Source organism: Eptatretus burgeri, chromosome 10 (assembly GCF_056783735.1).
Source record: "Eptatretus burgeri isolate ZD-2024b chromosome 10, Ebu_testis_v1, whole genome shotgun sequence".
In the NCBI taxonomy this organism is placed as follows: Eukaryota; Metazoa; Chordata; class Myxini; order Myxiniformes; family Myxinidae; genus Eptatretus; species Eptatretus burgeri.
In genome coordinates, this window is record NC_140970.1 from 64,651,527 (window position 1) to 64,672,395 (window position 20,869).

At 44.2% G+C, this 20,869-nt stretch overlaps 1 protein-coding gene across 10 annotated transcripts in view; it reads left to right on the top strand.

Annotated features, from left to right (window-relative positions):
• The window catches only part of LOC147018724 (RUN and FYVE domain-containing protein 2-like), a 78,283-nt gene that overhangs the window by 13,227 nt on the left and 44,187 nt on the right, over window positions 1-20,869 (top strand). For 5 of the 10 annotated variants that reach the window (XM_085898731.1, XM_085898732.1, XM_085898734.1 and 2 more), the window contains exons 3-7: window positions 2,683-2,790; window positions 14,960-15,077; window positions 15,252-15,353; window positions 18,803-18,926; window positions 19,193-19,333. In XM_085898731.1, the coding sequence (XP_085754857.1) occupies window positions 2,683-2,790; window positions 14,960-15,077; window positions 15,252-15,353; window positions 18,803-18,926; window positions 19,193-19,333 (593 nt within the window). The remainder of the gene's footprint in view (window positions 1-2,682; window positions 2,791-14,959; window positions 15,078-15,251; window positions 15,354-18,802; window positions 18,927-19,192; window positions 19,334-20,869) is intronic. The other 5 variants (XM_085898738.1, XM_085898740.1, XM_085898737.1 and 2 more) reach the window with 3 other exon arrangements.

Consider the following 20,869-nt stretch of genomic DNA (forward strand, 5'->3'; position numbering starts at 1 on the left):
TGGTTGTCTGACACGGTTCTGTAGTGTTTTCCTTTGGAGCTTCATACATCGGCAGAGACTGTTGTGAATTAAATTGGTTTTATACCCGCAGGCACTATTTGGGGGTGTTGTGTTCTCATGGGACATCACTCCAGTTGGGCAGATTTATTGGAGGTTTAAGGGCATTTGGGATGTAACCTCTTTCTTTTATGGTTTTTTTTTTTCTTCCATCTTTTATTATCATTATGATTAGGTATATAGTGTCTTGGCTGATAGTGAGAGCACAGAATGGATCATGACTTGGAATGAAAATATTGTAACAGTAGGAAAGAGGAGGTGGAAGGAAATGCCAACAGGGTTAAGGGACAAGATAAAGAAAGACTGAGATAAGAAATGTAGAGAAGGACACTGGATGAACAAGATTGATACAGCCATGAACACTCAATCACAGTAGGTGGAAAGAAAAACTGCAAACTCAGATGGGCATGGGGTCAGTTAATGGGGATAGAGAAGATGATATTTGGGGATGGTGATGAACAGGGAGGTGGGGGGGGGGAGGGAGAGAACAAAGAGTGAAGGTAAACAGTGGGTCTGAAGTTTGAGAGTTTCACTGGCTGATGTGATATGGCAGTGGGTGAAATCCTCAGCAAAAATGAGCAGGATTTTCCAGGGAATGAGACAGAGACAGAGAGACAGAGAGACAGACCGACCTGTGAAGAGTGACACGCTGAATACGGGAGTGGAGGAAGGCAGTGAGCCATGAGAGGAATTGACCTTGGATTCTATAAGCAGAGAGTTTGGAGATGAAGTCGGAGTACCAGACTGCTTAAAATGGTGAGGTATGTCCTCGCGAGTTCAGCGAGATAGCACTGATCTCGTGTAATATTGAGGGCTTCCATCCATTTTTGGAAGAGTAGAAGCAGCATGTCCAGGGTAGAATGCTAGATCTGAAACTGAAATGATGATTTGAGATCAGGTTGTTTGAGAAAAATAAGGATTTCATGTCAACTAACTTTAATGTTGGATTCCATGACCCTGCTTATAATTGGATGCAAGCTATAGGCCTGCAGTTAAGAGCATCCATTTTTGCTTGTGTGTTGTAGTGATTGTAATGATGTTTGGTAACTTCGAGGCAGACTGTAGCTGACCCAGAGAACATGATGTGGTGAACAGAGCAGGAAGAGAATGAGCAAGAGCATTTATTTATTTATTTATTTATTTTTCTTAAAGTACATGTTGCACCGATGCCATCTGGGCTTGTCACAGAATCAGAGTTGAGGTTTGCCATAAATCTTTTCACCTTCTCTGGTGAAGACAATATCCAGGAGCAGTTGGGTATGAGAGGACTTGGTGTAGGTATTGGAGTCCAGGATTGGATACTCAATATTTTTTAATCTCATCTCATGGAGAAGTGAGGTGACTGAGTGCATAAAGGCAATGTACTGGCAGTGCAGTTGGGCAACAGGTTGACACTCGCAAGGGAATGAATAAACAGGAAGAGATTATAGAGATGTGATTTCAGATGGTGGTGTGCACTAACTTGGAGCCCTGGGGGAAAAGTGTGATTAAACAAGTAGGTGTCACTGTACTTTTACATATTAATTGCAAGGACAGTGGAAAAGGATATTTCGAGTTTTTGATGTATTTAGTATTGGATTTGAACCTGTAATTCCATTACCCTCAAACCTTGATCAATGCTTGATATGCATTTTTGAAGACCAAGTGCAAAACAGAACCAAAATCTAATCAGCTTATTCTTGTCACACACCTCACCTGTCCATCAATTTTTGTAATATATATATATATATATATATATATATATATATATATATATATATATATATATATATATATATATATATATATATATATATATATGATACACAACCTATTTATTTTGGCTCTATCTCTCAATGGTGAAGAATTACACACAAAATTGTAGTATCCAGATCTCCAGCTTATCAATTCGTCCTTTAAACACACACAACCGATCCACAGTTTCGTCCAAATCAATCCATAACTATTCGAGATATCGTGCTCACAAACAAAGAAACAAACAAACATGGGTGAATAATGAATACATAACCTCTGCCCACCTTTGGTGGCAGAGGTAAAAAATGACAGCACTTTCTTGTGTATGGTGAAACATGACAGGAAAGAGCAAGTACAACAACCCTATCAACCAAGAGTGTGTATCCATCCATCCATTGGGACCATACTCTCTGCAGAGCGTTGGTGCTGCCTAAGCAGTCTCCTTGTCCATTGGGCACAATCCTCGGCAGTTCGCCACTCCGGCACAGGATACCAGCAAGCTGGCATTCATTTTGCCGACCTCGGAAGGATTACAGGCAGAGTCAACCCGACCTGGTATTAATTGAACTCAGGATCCTAGGATCCCAAGCCCACCCCCCTAACCATTAAGCCAACACCAGGCATAAATCTGAATAGCAATTATATTTTTAGAGGAAACGAGGATGTGCAATTTAGAATTTTAGAGGTGAAAGACGAGCATTATGGACCAATTGACTCCTACCTATTTCTCCAATTCCATGTCGGTTACTCCTTTTTGTTTTTTTCAAGCATTAGTTGACTGGTATAGTTATCACACTTTAACGTGTTAATTTTACCTTGTATGGAGATTGTTAATTGCTGCCCCACCACTCCATAATTTTCACAAGAATTTTGCATGTGTATGCAATTCAGGGCTCATCGAGTCGGCTTTGAGCTTTGGCAGGACTCTCGATTCTGACTACGCTCCCTTGCATCAGTTCTTTGTTGTGCTCGAGTATTGCCTCAAACATGGACTTAAAGGTGACCGCTCGTTCTGCTTGCATCTTCATCTTGCTTTGAAGAGGCAATTTGTTTTATTTCCTGATTTGTGAGAACTGAAGTGCAGCTATAAAGTGTAGGACGTATTGATGACAAAGTGTAACTATTGTGGACGCATGCATTTTACTCTTCATCTTTATTTTATTTTATTTTTTTCTCTCTCTCTATCTCTGGAGAGGTGAAATCTTGCAGATTGTTTTTGTAAGGCTGACTTTGCTGCGCTTGGATGGGATTGAGGGTTGAGGACTAGCAGCCGAAATCCAAATCCTATCCAGGTTCTTCCAAATGGCTCCATTGTTGTATTTGATTAGTAGAAAATGTTAAACAAAGTTGAAAATGGTACCATATAAATCTCTATGGACACGTGCAGTGCAAGTTCAAGAAATATTTGATTTGGAATTCCTTATTTACCGATAAATGCCCAGACAAGGCAAGTGTGAACTGTGCTCCACATGGATTGATGACAAGTCGCGAGACTCTGCTGTTTGGCTGTGAAGCTAGGTCTACTGTGGTTGGCTCCTGGCAAGTGACGATGCGCCCTTACTGTACCTGTTTCCCCATAGTTAGAACGTCAAAAAGAGAACGACAAATGACACTCTAAGACAGCTGTTTACCACCATCTCAGATCATACCGAATCCAAAAGGATGATCTTTTCTTCCCTTGTTAACTCCACCAAACTGCTTCTTCCTCAATCCTAGAAACGCAGGCCAATACAATGGGCACGTTTGTGATTGAAGGAATTATTTTTTCTTCCAAGTAAATGGATTACTAGTCCATCGGTACCATTTGAGTTATTGTTTGATGGCAGAAACCCTTTAGAATAAAGCATTGTGGACGCAGAAACTCGGCTTCTTTTATATCCGGTGGTACTCCAAATGTAGGGATGTCTTGGTAAAATAATGGCCGCCTGATGAAATGTGTGCAAAATGAGGTGCTGAAAAGCTACCATAGAGTGAAGTAATAAGCTTTCAAAAGTTGTATCTTTTGTTCTCCAGTTTTCAGAAATAACAAGGCTGATAAAGACTTCCAAATGTATCGCTGAATTGTACTACTTTCATCAATTTCACCAGACAGCTGAGCACACTAATGGCTGAAGCAAGCCTGGTGTTGGCTTCACGGTTATGTGGCTTGCTTAAGATGCTGGGATCTTGAGTTCAAGCCCATGTCGGGCCATTTAATTAACACCAGGTGGGGTGGACTCGGGCTGTCATCCTTCTGAGGTTGGCAAAGTGAGTACCAGTGTGCTGGTACCAGAGGCATTGCATCAGCGGCACAACTGCGTCCCCAGCCAATGATTCTACTTGCACCCCTGCACTGCACATGAAGAAGGTGGAGGAGGAGGAGGTTGAAGCAATTAAGATGATTCTAATGTGAGGAAGTGCAGCTATATCCTAGAAAATCCTCGAAGTGTGGTCTCTTGGATATTGCACTCATGCAACACCAATTAAAAAAAAAAAAAATTAAAAAAAATTATTGGAAGTAAGTTTAAAAAAAAAAAAAAAAAAAAAACCAAATACGATACAACCACAATACCCGACAAGCTGTTGAATGTCATTTACACAAACATACAGATGAAGAAACTCTGCTGTAAAACTTGTTCTCTGCTGTGGATTGCAAGGCATTACCGAATGAAAATATTTATTTTGGGCCATTTTCCTTTACAACCGCTCCTGTCGGGCATGTAGAGAGGATGGAGGTTTTGGTTGGTGGGTTTGTGAGGAGGTGGTTGGGCATGCCATGCTGTTTGATAAATATTGCTTTTTATGGTCGGTGTGGAAAACTCTCTCGTTTCCCTTCACATCAATAACTGAGGAGTATAAGGTGGTGATGGTACGGGAATTCATGATGGTGTGGGATTCGAGTGATCCAGGGAAGAAGGCAAGTCGGAAGTGGAATGCAAGAGCAGAGGTCGATGAAATGGAAGAGCGGTTGCAACAGCAGGAGGTGATGGGAATGGTGCATTACAGGAAGCAGGGTTTGGAGTGTAAGAAGCATGATCTATGGGGAAAGTCATGTGTGAAAGAAAGGAGGAAGATGGTCGGAGAGAGGTGAGGAGAAAGGAGATATATGAAGGCAGTCGAACAGGCACAGCAAGGTGCTTTGACTCACTGGGGGTGTGGTGTGCAGGTGAGGACGTTGACATGGCAAGAGATTTGGAGGATGGAGCCAATACTGTTGAATTTTCTGTTGTGGGCAGTGTATGATGTGCTTGCATTACCAGCAAATTTGAGGGGTGGGGGTTGTTGCAGGAGAGCTGCTCTTGGTGTGGAACTTTAAGAACAATGAGGCATGCACTGAGTGCATGCTCAGTTGCACTGGCAGCAGGAAGATAAAGGTGGTGGCACGATAAAGTGCTGGTGGTGGTAGTGGAGATTGTGAAACAAGAGGTGATGAGATCAAGGAAGAGGAGGCCCATGGGAGAGACGTGTTGTTTGTGAAAGAGGTCCAGGTGGTCAGTGGTGGAAGGCAAGAGGTTTGCCAAATACTTGTGATTGGCAGGTGGTGGCAGATACAAAGCCACAAATGGTATTCCAGGAAGACATTTGCGTCACATGTTTGTGGCCTGACATTGTCATCTGGTCAGGTGCAACAAGGCATGTCATCATTGGGGAACTGTCAGTACCATGGGAAGATAATTTGGAGGAGATGCATGAGGAAGAGAGGAAAGTATGGTCAGCTGGAAGCGGAGTGTCGGGAAAAGGGTGGCAAGTTTCTTGTCAGCCGTTGGAGATGCGGTGTAGAGGATGTGTGTATGTATATATATTGTTATAGTTGTCCACCCGTTCGGCGTGCGGGCGACCGCTTTTAACTAATCGCGGCCACGCGCCCACCGGACGGGCAAACCTAGTCGCAGCTTTCGGATCAATGCCGAAATCCAGCTACAGGTGTGTCTTTAATCACACCGTAAATCAGCCAACTATTCTGTCTGCCCGCGACAGGGTCCGATCGCCGAATTGTCGATTTACCTAATTATGCGCGCAGACAGAATGCTGGGGATTTACACCTCAACGGGACCTGCTTGGAAACGAGCCGCTTAAGTAGCTCGCTCCATTTGCGATTTGCCAAGCGGTGTATATCGCCAAGCCCCGCCGGATCCGATTACTTTGTCGGCTATTTAAAAGCCAGCTAATATCCCGAATGCAATACGGCAGCTCAATCGAGGGAAAGGACGCAACGAACAGGTCAACATTCACATAAGGACATTTATTCACAAAGCATGTATGCAAACACGCATGCAAACACGCATGCAATTATGCAGTCAACAAAAGCAACGCAGGTAATACAAGCACGACAAAAGAACTACTACCGTTCTATTATTTATTTTCACACAATCACTTAACAGCTCTACTTGTGGACACTGCGCCACAACATTCATTCAAAGAGACCCCAGGAAAGGCAAGGGAAGAACTGGACCTCGTGGGTCTTTATAGTTCACGGAGCCGTAGAGACCGCAGGAGCTCCGAGAGGTCGGGCTGGTTACCTGTCACCCTCGTGGTGATTCGCTGAGTGACCCTGGTTCGGTGGCCCTGCCCGCACTCCGCTGGACTCCACCCATGCCTTCAGCGGCGATCCGGCTGGCGACTCCTCTCCGGCTCCACCGGCGCTTCCGTTGACCAATGAGAGAGACCAAGCAGAGGGACTCTCCTTCCACTCGCTGACAGACTACGCTGCAAACGATTGCAGCTCGACTCCGCTCCCAGACCTCCACAACTTCCACAACTCCTCTCCGCTTGGCATTCAGCGCGCCTTTTTATCGCCCCAGCTCCCCGCCCCTTCCCTGCGGAACGCGGGGCGGGGGGGGAATCCTATAAGTGTGGTATCTGTTTTTCTGCTGAGCAACGGTTTTTTTACCGTTGTTTCCGTTCTTTCTTGTTGAGTAACCATCGCGCGGGGTGGCAGAGATGTTATTCGTTCTGGAGGCCGTTGTCTGGGGATATTGGTGGTTGTGGAGAAGGTGTTTGTGGTTGTTGTGGCTGGCGCTGTGGTGGGGATGGTGTGGTTGTTGAGATGCGGTTGTGAAGAAGGTGTTTGTGGTTGTTATGGCTGGCGCTATGGTGGGGATGGTGTGGTTGTTAAGATGCGGTTGTGGAGAAGGTGGTTGTGGAAAATGTGGTTGCTCCAAAATAAAGATAGCAAAAGAATAATGGCTGACTCAAAGATCACAGCCCGGTTACACGAATAATCCCTTTAGACATCGGTGGGGAAATCTCATCTGAACACACACTTATCGACATAACTGATCTCTGGGATAACTGAATGGTGTTCTGTGAATTTCCATAACCGTAACTATATATATATATATATATATATATATATAAATATATATATATATATATATATATATATATATATATATATATATATATATAAATATATATATATATATATATATATATATAATATAATATATGTATATATGTGTGTGTGTTGTTGCAGCCACGGGTACAGAGATACCAGCTTGTCACTCGGGGATTAATCCCCAGTTGTCCTCGGTTGAGCCGGACCTGGGGCCACCGCTCACAATTAATGTTGTGGTACGGTGGGTTGTTTTAGAACCACAAATGCCACCTAGTCAACCACGAGTTCCAGTGTCCACCGTCTAATTTTTCCGTTTAACTAGAGGTCACGTGGTTACCTGAGCGGGGAGCGTGCCCTCGGCAAAGCACCAATGTTATCTCGATTAGATTTTAATTAGGGCGGCCGAGCATTTTAACCGCTGGTGCGTGCCCACTATTTTTGGTCAAATCTGTGGGAATTGCCTCCTAATCTATCTCAGTTCGAACAATGCTTGACCAATAGAAGGAAAGAACAAACACGGACAGGTTGGAAATCGACAAATAATTTATTAATAATAAATAACTTTGATTTTGCTTTGAAATTCATTCTTTATTTACCTCAGCAAATAAAATCAAAATGCCAGGAAAGAGACAAAGAGTAGATGCTTATTGGGGGTTGACTTACTTGCAGCTAAGCACAGACATGGGTACCCAACATCATTAAGGGGGAGGAGAATAGTCTCACTCACCAGAAAGTTGTCAGTGAAGCAAAAACGTCCTGAAATGCGTGCGTGTCCCTTGCGTTGCCAGCACCCAGCCCCGCCGTGCACCCTCTCACGAACAGCCTTGAATGCCAGTCGACGTCTGGAGGGCACCGGGGATCGTCCGTCGTGGGTTTAGACCCCGGTGTTATTGGTGACCGTTGGCTTGTTGTTGACCACTTGTTGGCGGCGCTGCTCACACCTACACGCGCACCACACGCTCGCTTTCCCAAGCACTGGGAAGGACAAATTGTCTCGTTTGTGCTGGTCAGACACCCGCTTCTTGCTCGCTTCTCAAGCTTACTTCTCGTTCTCTTCTGCCTCCATGGCTTTCTTTCGCCCCGCTTTCTTCTCGCCTCTCTCGCCCTTTGCTTTTTCCTCTCCTTTTGTTTTTTTTTCTTTTTTTTTTCTCAGAATGGATCTCCCTTCGTTTTTACATCCGCGGGTGTAGTCAGCCCCAAGCTCACCCCGCCCCACTGGCGCACGGTTTCCATGACTACCCGTGCGCTCTCAAAAAAGGCGGGCGTCGGAGCTCACGAAAGATTGTTGCTGAGGAAGAATGGGGGGCGGGCTTCATAGCTTGTGAAAGAAATGTGTGTAAACGTGTCTCTCGTAAAGAAAAAAGCTTCCCATAAGAGAGGGGATCTATCCTTTACGCTTCTCAACTCATCACATTTAAAATCCCATTAGACATGGGGATGGGGCTAATCTGAACATTTATTTAAGAAAATAACTGTCTGAGGACCTGGATGTGTGGATGCATTCATCAGACCGGATTCTGAAATCCGTAACTATATATATATATATATATGTATATATGTATATATGTATATATGTATATATGTATATATGTATATATGTAGTTACGGTTGTGGAAATTCGCATTGTACCAAAAAGGGTCCTCGGGTGAGATGTATCGTTAAGTTCATGTGTAGTTTGCCCAAACCCGTTGTATAGAGGGAATATATGTGATCCATTCGGGCTGCGATTCTTCAGTTAGTCGTTTTTCTTTTGCTGTCGTTAATTTGGTGTAAGAACAACGAGCATCGCCACAACCAACATCTCAACGATCACGCCATTCACTCCACGACGCCAACAATCACGCCAATCGCACCACGACGCCACCTTCCACAACTACGCTACCACATCTTCGCCACTTGCCATTCAACAAGCACCGTGCGGTCACGATCTCCGCGGGACGGATGAAAGGAGCGGAGTGGCAGCTTAAATATCTCCCGCCCAAAACGCCCGCGCTTTGGCATGGGGGATGTGCGATTTGAGCCAGAGGTCAAAGGTGAAAAAGGTGGGGGCCTGATTTTTGGGGGAATAATTCCCTGGCCCTGAGCCAAAACTGACTTTCCTCATCCCCTGCACGGCGCGGGGAGGGGGGAGCGAGAGGGCACGCCCCTTTTTGGGAAGCTTCCAGAAGGGAGGTGGAGCCAGAAACTGGGCGGGGCGAAGGGCGGAGCACCACCCTACAAAAGGCGTGGGCGTGGAGAGGCTCGCGTTCGAGTTGGGCTCTTGGTTCGTTCAGTCGGTTGTCGAGGGGTGGAGAGTCCTTGCTCTTGGTTGGTTTGGTCGATTGTCGAGAGTTGTGGTGATTGCTCCTGGTCGGAGGTTCTGTTCGTTTGTCCCTGTTGGGCGGACGACACGTGCAGGCGGGAGGCACGAGCCAGTGGACCACGCCGGAGGGACTCGGAGTTACGGTCGCCAAGGACTCGACACGCTAAGGGAAGTCGCGACTTCCTTTTCTTTTGGGGTTTTGTGTAAATGTCTGTGGGTGGCGCCAGTCTTGAAAAGTAGAACTGTTATAAGTGTTGTTGTGCAAATCATATTCGGTTGTAGATCTGCTTGCTTTTATTGTGTTTTCTTGCTTGACTGTAAAATACGTGCCTTCCGTGCTTCCGTAATAAATGTGCTGGTCCAATTGTTCCCCGTTTCGCTGCGTCCTTTCCTTTGTTTGAATCTCCATCTTGCATCACGCAAGGGATTAATAGTGGGTTTTAAAACACCCGGTAACTAATCTGAACCGTCAAGGTCGACGATAACTTCGCTCGGTTATCCCTGTAGTACGGAACGAGCCGCTTAAGCTGTTCGTGTCCGGAGTCGACCTGTGGCGTGGTACAACTCCTCGGTATGCTATCCGCGCGGGTACTTAGGTAAATTGGCCATTCGGCGATCGGACCCTATTTCGCGCGGGTATAATGCGGACTGAGTTGTGGTGAGGTTAAACCCCCACCCATGACTGGCTCCTGGCGGTAGTTCCCGGAGGGTCACGACTGAATTGTCCGTTCCATTCGAGTCTAGCGGCCGATCGCACGCCGGACGGGCCAGAATTCGTAACAATATGTATGTATGTATGTATGTATGTATGTATATATATATATATATATATATATATATATATATATATATATATATATATTGTTGTGGTTGAGGAAATTCGCAAACCACCATTCAGGTCCCGTAGGTGAGATATCTCTGTAAGTACATGTGTAGTTAGCCCCAAACCCGTTGTTTAGAGGGAATAAATGTGATTCATTCGGGCTGCGACCCTTTAAGATGGCCGTTTTTCTGTTCTATCTTTATTTTGAACCAACCACATCTCAACCGCCATCACACAACAACCACCAACCGCAACGCCGCTTCACAACAACAACAACAACGCCAACAGCCACGACCTTTACCTTCACAACTCGCTCTTGCAACCATCGCATCACCGCCATTCCAAGCGTCACCGTGGCCAGGGACCGCCACTTTAGACCCTCCATCACCTTCGCCTCTCCTTCTGCGGCCATTCCCACACCACTTGTGAACGCCGAGCGTCAGGCTGTCCTGGCCTCGTGCGGGACGCGCGCCGAGCCTCGGGTGCAAAAAGCGGCCTTTCCGAGGAGAGGTCGGATCAGGAATGATACACGCCCACTTCCGATCTGTCTTATCAGCAAGCGCGGGGCGATTTGGCCCCGCCTCCAGGCGCGTCGGAGTAGGATCAGGGGAGGTTCACGCCCACTTTTCCTCCGTCCAATGGGCGAGCGTGGCTCCGCCCCCGAGCTCATCCTGATCCGGAAATTTGCATATGGGTTCTGCCGTACTATAAAGCGCCGAGCACGGGGCGAATTCAGTCAGTTTTTGGCTCGGGCGAGTTGGAGAGGTGTGGCAGCGGGAGTGTTTTGGGCTCGGGCGAGTTGGAGAGGTGTGGCGGCGGCAGAGTGTGGCAGCAGCAGTCAAGACGGGTCTGGAGGAGAGTCGGTCTGTCGGGGTTCGGAGTCTGTCGGGGAGCTGCAGAGAGGGGAAGCCGGGAGCGCGGTTGAGGTCGCAGTGGAGTTGCTCGTCGCGGGACCCAAGCAAGCCAGCTATCCTCGTTCCCCAGAGCATCAACAATTCCCCCCTCTTTCCCCCCCGCGCTGAGATAGTGCGGAAAGGGGGCCCCGTTTCCACCCCATTCCAAGCAGTGCCAACGAAACCCGCGGAGGACCGCGGAGTCGGGGCACCGCCGCGACATTTGCGGCTCATCACAAGATGGGTAGGCTCCACCCGGTCTCGCGCCCCAGGCCCCGTCTGCCCCCTTGTATTTGAGGGTGGCCCTTTTCTTTTGCTTTTGAGTATATGTGTTGTCGGCGCCGTCTGTAAAGTAAAACTGTGTAAGTGTTGCCGTGTGCTCGCGTAGTCGGTAGTAGATCTGCATTGTTGTGTTTCTTTTGCAGTTGCTTTTGGTGCATAATTGTTGTAATTGTATATGTGTGCTATCCGTGTGCCGCGGAATAAATGTGCCTCATGTTGAACTGTTTTTCCGGTTTCGCTTCGTCTTTTCTTTAATTGAATCTCCATCTTACTTCACGTAAAGGGTTGGTTGTGGGCTAAATACGCCCGATAATTAATCGGAACCGTCGAGGTTGACTATAACACCGCTCGGTTATCCCGATAGTACGGAACGAGTCGCTTAAAGTGGCCCGAGGCCGGAGTCGACCTGCGGCGAGGTGCGATCGCTCAGTCTACCTTCCGTGTGGGTACTTAGGTACGTCGAATTTGGCGAACAACCCTATCCCACGCGGGGGGCCGATTGGCACGATCGTGGTGAGACCGAAAGGCCCACCCGTGACTAGTTCCCGGCGTTGGTCCGAGAGGGTCACGACGGAATTGTCCGTCCGGTGGGCGACGTGCTGTGATTCGAGTTACGTGGCCGCTCGCACGCCGGCGGGTGCGAATTCGCAACTATATATATATATATATATATATATATATATATATATATATATATATATATATATATATATATATATATATATATATATATATATATATATATATATATATATATATATATATATATATATATATATATATATATATATACTGTATGTGTGTGTTGAAGATTAGGGCGGTTGGAAGCGCCTTCTTAAAAAATATATATATATAGCCTGGTGTTGGCGCAGTGGTTAGGGCAGCGGCTTGGGATCCAAAAGGTCCTGAGTTCAAGCCCCGTTGGGCCACTAAATTAATACACCAGGGGGTTGACTCAGCCTGTCATCCTTCCGAGGTCGGCGAAATGAGTACCAGTGTACTGGGCCGGTGTATACCCCGGTTAAAATAGGTGTACCATATCCCTGTGTTGTAAAGAGGCGACCAGGGTTGCGTCAGGAAGGGCATCCGGCGTAAAACATTTGCCAAATCACTATGCGGATCATACGGATGATCCGCTGTGGCGACCCCGAACGGGAGCAGCCGAAAGAAGAAGAAGAAGAAGAAGATATATATATATATATATATATATATATATATATATATATTTATATATATATATTTATATATATATATATATATATATATATATATATATATATATTTATATATATATTTATATTATATGACACACACACTGTATTGCCAAAAGTATGCGGACTCTCCTAATTAGTGGATTCGGCTATTTCAGCCACACCCATTGCTGACAGGTATATAAAATCAAGCAAGCAGCCATGCAATCTCCACAGACAAACTTTTGCAGTAGACTGGGCATACTGAAGAGCTCAGTGACTTTCAACGTGGCACCGTCATCGGATGCCATCTTTCCAATAAATCAGTTCATCAAATTTCTGCCCTGCTGGAGCTGCCCCGGGAAATTGTAAGTGGTGTTATTGTGAAGTGGAAACGTTTCGGAGCAACAACAGCTCAGCCACGAAGTGGAAGGTCACACAAGCTCACAGTATGGGAGAGCCGAGTGCTGAAGTGTGTGGTATGCAAAATTGTCTCGTCAGTTGCAACACGCACTACTGAGTTCCAAACTGACTCTGGAAGCAATGTCAGCACAAGCACTGTTCATCGAGAGCTTCATGAATTGGGTTTCCATGGCCGAGCAGCCGCACACAAGCCGAAGATCACCATGTGCAATGCCAAGCGTCGCCGAAGTGGGGTAAAGCTCACCGCCATTGGACTCTGGAGCAGTGGAAATACGTTTTCTGTAGTGATTAATGACGCTTCACCATCTGGTAGTCCGACGGACATCTGAATTTGGCGGATGCTCAGATAATGCTGCCTGCCCGAATTTATAGTGCCAATTGTAAAGCTTGGTAGAGGAGGAATAATGGTCTGGGGCTGTTTTGCTTGGTTCGGGCTGAGCCCCTTAGCTACAGTGAAGGGAAATCTTAGTTAGCTGTCTAAATACGTACATTTACACGCAAGGAGGATAGACAGTACACCCCCCCCCCCAGTTCACCCACCCAGGCAAAAACAAAACAAAACATAAGATTCAACCTTCATTCATGGTTAGCCAGACGTCTCAAAAATAACTTGCTGGTCAACCTGTGACAGTCTTGGCTTCTTACTTCGGTCCTGGAAGTTCACGGACACTTGAAGTCATTTCAGCAGCCTCTGGGCAAATCTTTTCCACCAGCTCCAAAGGACCCCAAAAAGACTTGCTCTGACCAAGGAAAGAATTCTTTCCTCTAAAGAAGTATATCTGAGTTTATTCAGTGAGGCCTTCAGCATCTGGGGTATGCTGAAGTAGCAGGTTTATTCAGTGAACATCACACAAATCATCTGGGGCAGCGCATCACGGATGCATGTCCAGGGATTGATGGAAATGCTGCATTCATGCACTGCGTTCATTGCAATTTTGCACAGCGCGTTGAACTGTGCATTTCTCATGAGGGACAACACATTGAACATGTCATGTAATGTCATTGAACATATCATGTGTTAGAATGTAATGTCAATGTGCGTGCACGTGTGTTAGTTAGTTTGCTCTGTGCTGATAAACTCTAAGTGGAATAAAATATGCAGTGTACCTCTGAGTTTTCAAGGCTGAGGCTTTCCGAAAAATTAGTTGTGTACTATGAAACACTGCAGTGACCTCTGGAGGGAGCCAGTGAGGAGGATTAATGAGTTATCAAAAATCTCTAACAAATTGATTACATTGAAAAAGCATGCATGATCCCATTCTTTTTCTGAACATATATTTCAATATGTATATTTTTTTTGAAATAAAGCCTGGTGTTGGCGCAGTGGTTAGGGCAGCGGCTTGGGACCCAAAAGGTCCTGAGTTCAAGCCTCGTTGGGCCACTGAATATATATATATATATATATATATATATATATATATATATATATATATATATATATATATATATATATATATATATATATATATATATATATATATATATATATATATATATACCAAGTCTTATAACACCAGGGGGGTCGACTCAGCCTGTCATCCTTCCGAGGTCGGCGAAATGAGTACCAGTGTACTGGGCCGGTGTATACCCCGGTTAAAATAGGTGTACCAGATCCCTGTGTCGTAAGAGGCGACCAGGGTTGCGTCAGGAAGGGCATCCGGTGTAAAACATGTGCCAAATCACTATGCGGATCATATGGATGATCCGCTGTGGCGACCCCTAACGGGAGCAGCCGAAAGAAGAAGAAGATATTTTTTGAAATGAATATTGTACATTAACCTTCATACATCTGGCTGGTATAGGCACCGATACCAAATTCACACTGACTCTTGCAACATTCAGGGTATGTGGGGTGGTGGGGGGGGGGTGGGGGGTGTAGCATGAAATAATCTAAACTTGAGAATGCAATTTTTTATTTTTTTATTCCAATCATTCCAGGAAAGAAGTCTTTCCTTGGTCAGAGCAAGTCTTTTTGGGGTCCTTTGGAGCTGGTGGAAAAGATTTGCCCAGAGGCTGCTGAAATGACTTCAAGTGTCCGTGAACTTCCAGGACTGAAGTAAGAAGCCAAGATTTTCACAGGTTTACCAGCAAGTTATTTTTGAGATCTCGCTAACCATGAATGAAGGTTGAATCCTATGTGCTAAGGGTGGGAGAATCATGCCACTTGCTGCAGTTCCTTCCTCTGATCGTGTCTGGTTTTCTTTTCTTTTCTTTCTGCGTTTGTGTGTAGAACTCCTGCAGGAAAGGGCCGAGCTTGGTTGCGACTTGCTCTGATGCGCAAAACTCTTGCTGACTTTCTGAAAGAGCTCATTTCCCACAAGGAATTGCTCAGGTGAAATGGTGCTCTCTGTTATAATCCATGGCATTTCGTACTGTATCGTGAGCTGAACATTCTTTTCATGTTGGCGTTTGGGTATGGTCGTGGCCTCACTTGAAGAGGAATGTGCATAAATCACCTTGGGATAATACGGATTTCCTAATAGGAATGTGGCAGTGAACTTGGAATGGAAGGGTGGCTACAATCGTACAGAAAATATCGAAGCGATTCAGAATTTGATCAATCAATTTGTGTACCAACCTGTTGCCATGTAAACGATCAAGTATGTGCTTTCTCTGAAGACATTGATGTACCTTGAAGTGAGATTGTCGTAGTTTTACAACACTGTAATGAAACAGGAGATCTGTTTCGAAGTTGAGAGGGGAAAATGGGACAAAAACTTGTTGCATTTACAACAGGATAAGGATTATGAACACTTGTTCAAAAGGGATCATGAGGTGGGGGGGGGGGGTAAACCCGATATTTTGCAAAATTAGATTGATTGCTTCATGTCAAACAGATGTGAAGTTGTGAATGTTGAATAACAGTCGTCAATCAAGTGTGCAATAATTTTAAAAGTCTTTACACTTTTTACAAAATTACTCCAAGTTGTATCACTTCGGTGGGCAAGATATTATACATTTTTCTATATTTCCACTTTTATCGAGTTTTGTGTCTTTCGATGTCACAGTATATGTGCTTGCAAACAAAGGCCTTTTAAAATGAGCTAAATCATGAAGCATATCCATACTAGAACTGTAATTTCAGTCGGGAAAGTGTTTTAAGCTTTTAGTAATACTGTAATAGGTAACTCACAGCCCGAGTTTAAAATATGCTGAAACGAGTTGAATAAAATGTACAAGTTACACGTCTCGTCACGAAGGTCGAGCGATCGCGAGCACACACCTTATACTTGCCTTGCATTTGTTTGTGGCGAGTAATTTGTCGCTCACCTTCATCAATTTCTTTATTTTACTTTATTTATTTGGCTTTTAGAAGATAGTCGGTCAAACACGCACCTGGGCTGCCCTGCGTTTGCAGGTAAACGTAATTTCCTCATCAGAGACCTCATTAGGGTGATCCCATTTTGTTCTGTAGTGTGGGTGTAGAAGATCAAGCCCACACGTCGTTAGACCAATCGAGATTTGCTTTAGTCATTCTGATGAGGATACAAAATATAGAATTTATATCTCTGAAGTAAACAAAACATTCTGTAAATTTTATAATGAACGGTTATGGTGTTTTACTGGGACACGTTATCACCCTTCTCCCAACCATTCTCTCGACTCCTCAATCCACCCTTTTAATTTCACACCGGGTTTTGCTGGCATTCGACAGCAGGGAACGGGCAATCTCAACGTGTGTGCCTGGGAATCATTTACAGACACTGTGAAAGGCAATTCGGTGTCCATGTTGACCTTAAGGTTGGGACGATGAACTGACTCGGTGTTTTGGAATAAAAAGAATCTGACAAAGACAAACATGTACAGTGCCTTCAGAAAGTATTTGCACCCCTTGACTTTTTCACATTTTGTTGTCACAGCCTGAATTTAAAATGGCTTAAATTCAAATATTTTTGTTACAGATCTTAACAACATACCCCAAAATGTCAAAGTAAAAACATGTTTTTAGAAATTTTTACAAATTCATGAAAAGCTGAAATGCCTTGTCAACAAGTATTCAACCCCTTTGCTATGACACTCTGGATGCAGCTGAGCTCGATTTAATTTCCTTGCATCATCCTTGAGATGTCTCTACAATTGCGGTGAAGATTTACGTTCCAACAGGACAATGACCCCAAGCAATACAGCCAATGAAACACTGGAATAGCTTCAGAACAACAACTTGAATGTCCTTAAGTGGCCCAGCCAAAGCCCAGCCAAAGCCCAGACTTCAATCCCATTGAGAATCTGTAAAAAGACTTGAAGATTGCTGTTCACCGATGCTCCCCATCCATCTTGACAGAGCTTGAGCAAAACTGCATGGAAGAATGGGAGAAAATCCCCAAATCCAGATGTGCAAAGCTGATTCGACATTCCCAAGAAGAATCGAAGCCGTAATCACTGCCAGAGGTGCTTCTACAAAGTATTGACTCGAGCTCAAATGTCTTGCGTCAATAATAAGTATTAAACCCCGTTTCATTTTTAATGACTGTATAAAAAATTATTATAAAATAAAAAATCTGTCATTAATGGGGTATTTTGTGTAGATTTGTGACAAAAAACTTAAATTCCATTTGAAATTCAGACTATAACAAGAAAATGTGATAAAGTCGAGGGGTGTGAATACTTTTCTGAAGGTACTGTAAATCGTATGTGGTACGTCCGTACTGTAAAGTCTGTGCCTGTCACTCTGCGGCAATCATAGCTTATCCCATGTTCAAAGGTACGTCGTAGTCGTCGCCTTTACTGTCACCAAATTCTGACAACTTTATTTTCTATTCACCGCGATGATACTTTTAATGGTAAATATTACACGTTTCAACAGGTGTAGTAATTATTAATCCGTGATTGAATAGTTTTTGACTTTTGAAGAAGATTTTATTAACCACTCATCTGAAAAATTTCAGTGATCACTTACTCGCGTGCATTTTGTTCATGACGTGCTCTGGGTTTGAAGGATGGAGGGGGAAAAAAATTGCGAGATATATGGCATCTGTTATAAATGGAGCCCCTGTCTGTTGCGTTATAACTTGAGAACAGATTAACGGATTTCAATCAATCCAACTACGATTGAGTCAGGGAACTCCTGGGAAGGTTTGTGATGATATATATTTTGTTTGTTTAATCTCCACACTCCCAGGAATCCTTTTTCTTGCCCTGTTGATTAGCCACCACAGCAAAGATTGGTATTTCCGTGAGCAAAGCGACGGGTCTTGTACTCTAACGATTCATAAAAAGTCGAGTAACATGAAATGAAATACCAAATTACTTGTGATACTGCCCACTGAAATCACCTGGGTTGTCTTTCCAAGGAAAATGCCCTTTTGGTGGTGCAGGAGACGACCTGAAAACATCCCTTGATTGTTTCATGCTACATACATTTCGCACACCTTTTCCAAGTCGAACTCTGTGCTGTGGTTCATATGCAGCAGGGCACGATCTTAAAGTGGATATTTTCCCTTCCTGTCTTACTGAAAGGTCTTGATCCTCCATAGACATGATGATAAATGCTCTGCCCCACAACTAATAACAGGGAGAGTGCATCCCATCCGGATTAAAGTTTTGATGGTGGGCAATATGTCCTCTTCGACCTGTGCAATGCATTGAGTCAGATCGACTTTTTGACACCATTACATATGTATATGTATTAAAAAAAAAAATATATATATATATATATATATATATATATATATATATATATATATATATATATATATCCTACATTTTGTTTGTCTTTTGATGATCTTTTGATTTATTTCATTTTTGTATCTGCCTTGTTTGCTATCCCATATTTCCCTGCAGTGAATTTTATGAGCCTCATGCATTGCTAATTGAGGAGGAAGGAGCTGTTGTAGTTGGCCTACTTATTGGACTCAACGTCATCGATGCAAACCTCTGCATGAAGGGGGAGGATTTGGACGCACAGGTGTTGCTTGCTTTGTTCTTGTACAATAAGTACTTGCATTATTTACTTATTTACTTTTGGATAGGTCCATGTCTTTTCACTGCATGTTGGGTAATTGGTTGTTTGTTTGTATGAGTATGCCTGTTCAGTTTTCTAATTTGTCTGTTATAAATCTCTAATTTGACGTGCCACTATTCTGCAAGCATTTGTCCATGCTCCAACATGGTGTTTCTAAGTTTCAACTAACTAATTTCAATTTGCTTGATTGTCGGTTGACTTCACTGCAGACTCTGCTCAAGAAAAGGCAAAAGTCAGAACTGTGTCCACTTTCAAAGCTAGTGTGGAACCCACTCCTCTATATTCCAACCTTACTCACCACCCCCACCCGAACCACATCCTTCTGGACATTGACCTTTTCACGCAAGAAGGTACCGAAGGCTTTTGAGCCTTTGCAACTGGCCTACATCGCACCAGTGCCCATGTCCTCAAGTCATGGACTCTGCAGTTCTTACTGCTTTTCTGTCTACTCCATTCAGTTTGTCCTTCGCTGTCTAATAACTTCTATCTATATTTGGAAGTGTGCCACCATCACACTTGCGTGTATGAAGAATAGAAAACTCGGGATGCTTTGCAGGTTAGCAAACGGTCGTGGAATGCATTCTTGCAACCTGAATCGGCTGTCCTGTTCTAAAATTCCCTGATCTTAATTGGTCACCAGTTTTTGTTCCAGGTCACTCGACTGCGTTTGCTTCTCTGTCTGTCTCTGGGCATGTCATGGACCACTCATGTTTGTCAACCCACTTTGCTTGATGAGCTTTCTGCATGCCATCGCAGACCGCCTTAATTCCTTGACATTTTCCTCCATGCATGCTGTCAGCAAATAACTCTTAACAGTATCTTTTAAGCTCCTCTCCCAGTATAGGCTGAAGTTCCCAGAGGCAGCATCCTGAGACGAGTTTTATTGGTCCATAAATCCTTTTACTGCCCTAAAAATCCCATCTTTTGTCTTTCTTCTTCTTCATTTTTTTGTATAATAGCAGGGTTGAAGGACAAAATAGAGGAAGACTTGGGTAAATAAGGGAAATGGGGAGGAAAGAGGAGCAGCAGAGGATGCATGGGCTCGACAAGATAGATACAGAAGGAAACCGGAAATTTGGAACGATGTGAGTGATGTTGGAGGGGGGGTAATGTGGGTATAAAAGATCATGGTTTTGGATGGGGATGATCTGATATAGTGGTGACCAGTTGTCTTTAAGATTTGGAGGGAAGAATGAGATTGAACAGAATGTGCAAGTTGATTCCATAGATGAGCTTAAAAAAAAAAAAAGGAATGAATGAGTGGAGGTGAGCAATATGGTTCACCCATCCAAGGGACAGACTGGCACAGCACCAATCCCTCTCTGCACACCTGGAAAAGATCATGTGATGTAAATTCCTTGATTATCAACTGGAGGAGATTCACTTCAATGAACTTTTGGGCCTTGTTCAATTAAGTGCTGATCTATTGAAAGGGTTATGTCCCCCACTTCACATATCTCCTGGATGCTGTTGTATCCAAAGCTCACAACATAATTTATCTCCCACAAATAAGTAGAAGAACAAGGCCTGCTGCTCTCATCATCGACAGTTTGGTGCCCTTTGCCTTTTACCCTTGAGCATACATTTACAAGAAGGTAAAAGTTTTTCAGCTGAAACAAAGGAGATTAACAAGAAGCAAAAGCTGGTGAACAGGGTATATATGTAGACTTGCTCGCTCTGCTATTTCAGCTCTCCAGCCCATTCATGTTGTGCACATTCTTCCATTCAACTTCTTAATCCTCAAAATTCCAGGCTTGCAATTTACCTCCGTTCCTTTGTTTCTCGTTACCCTCCTTACCTCTGTCCCATTGCTTTCCATGAGGCTCTTGATTTTATTGTTTTCATGCCTCCGCTGACGAAGTCGCCGGTGGCGTTGTTTTCGGGTT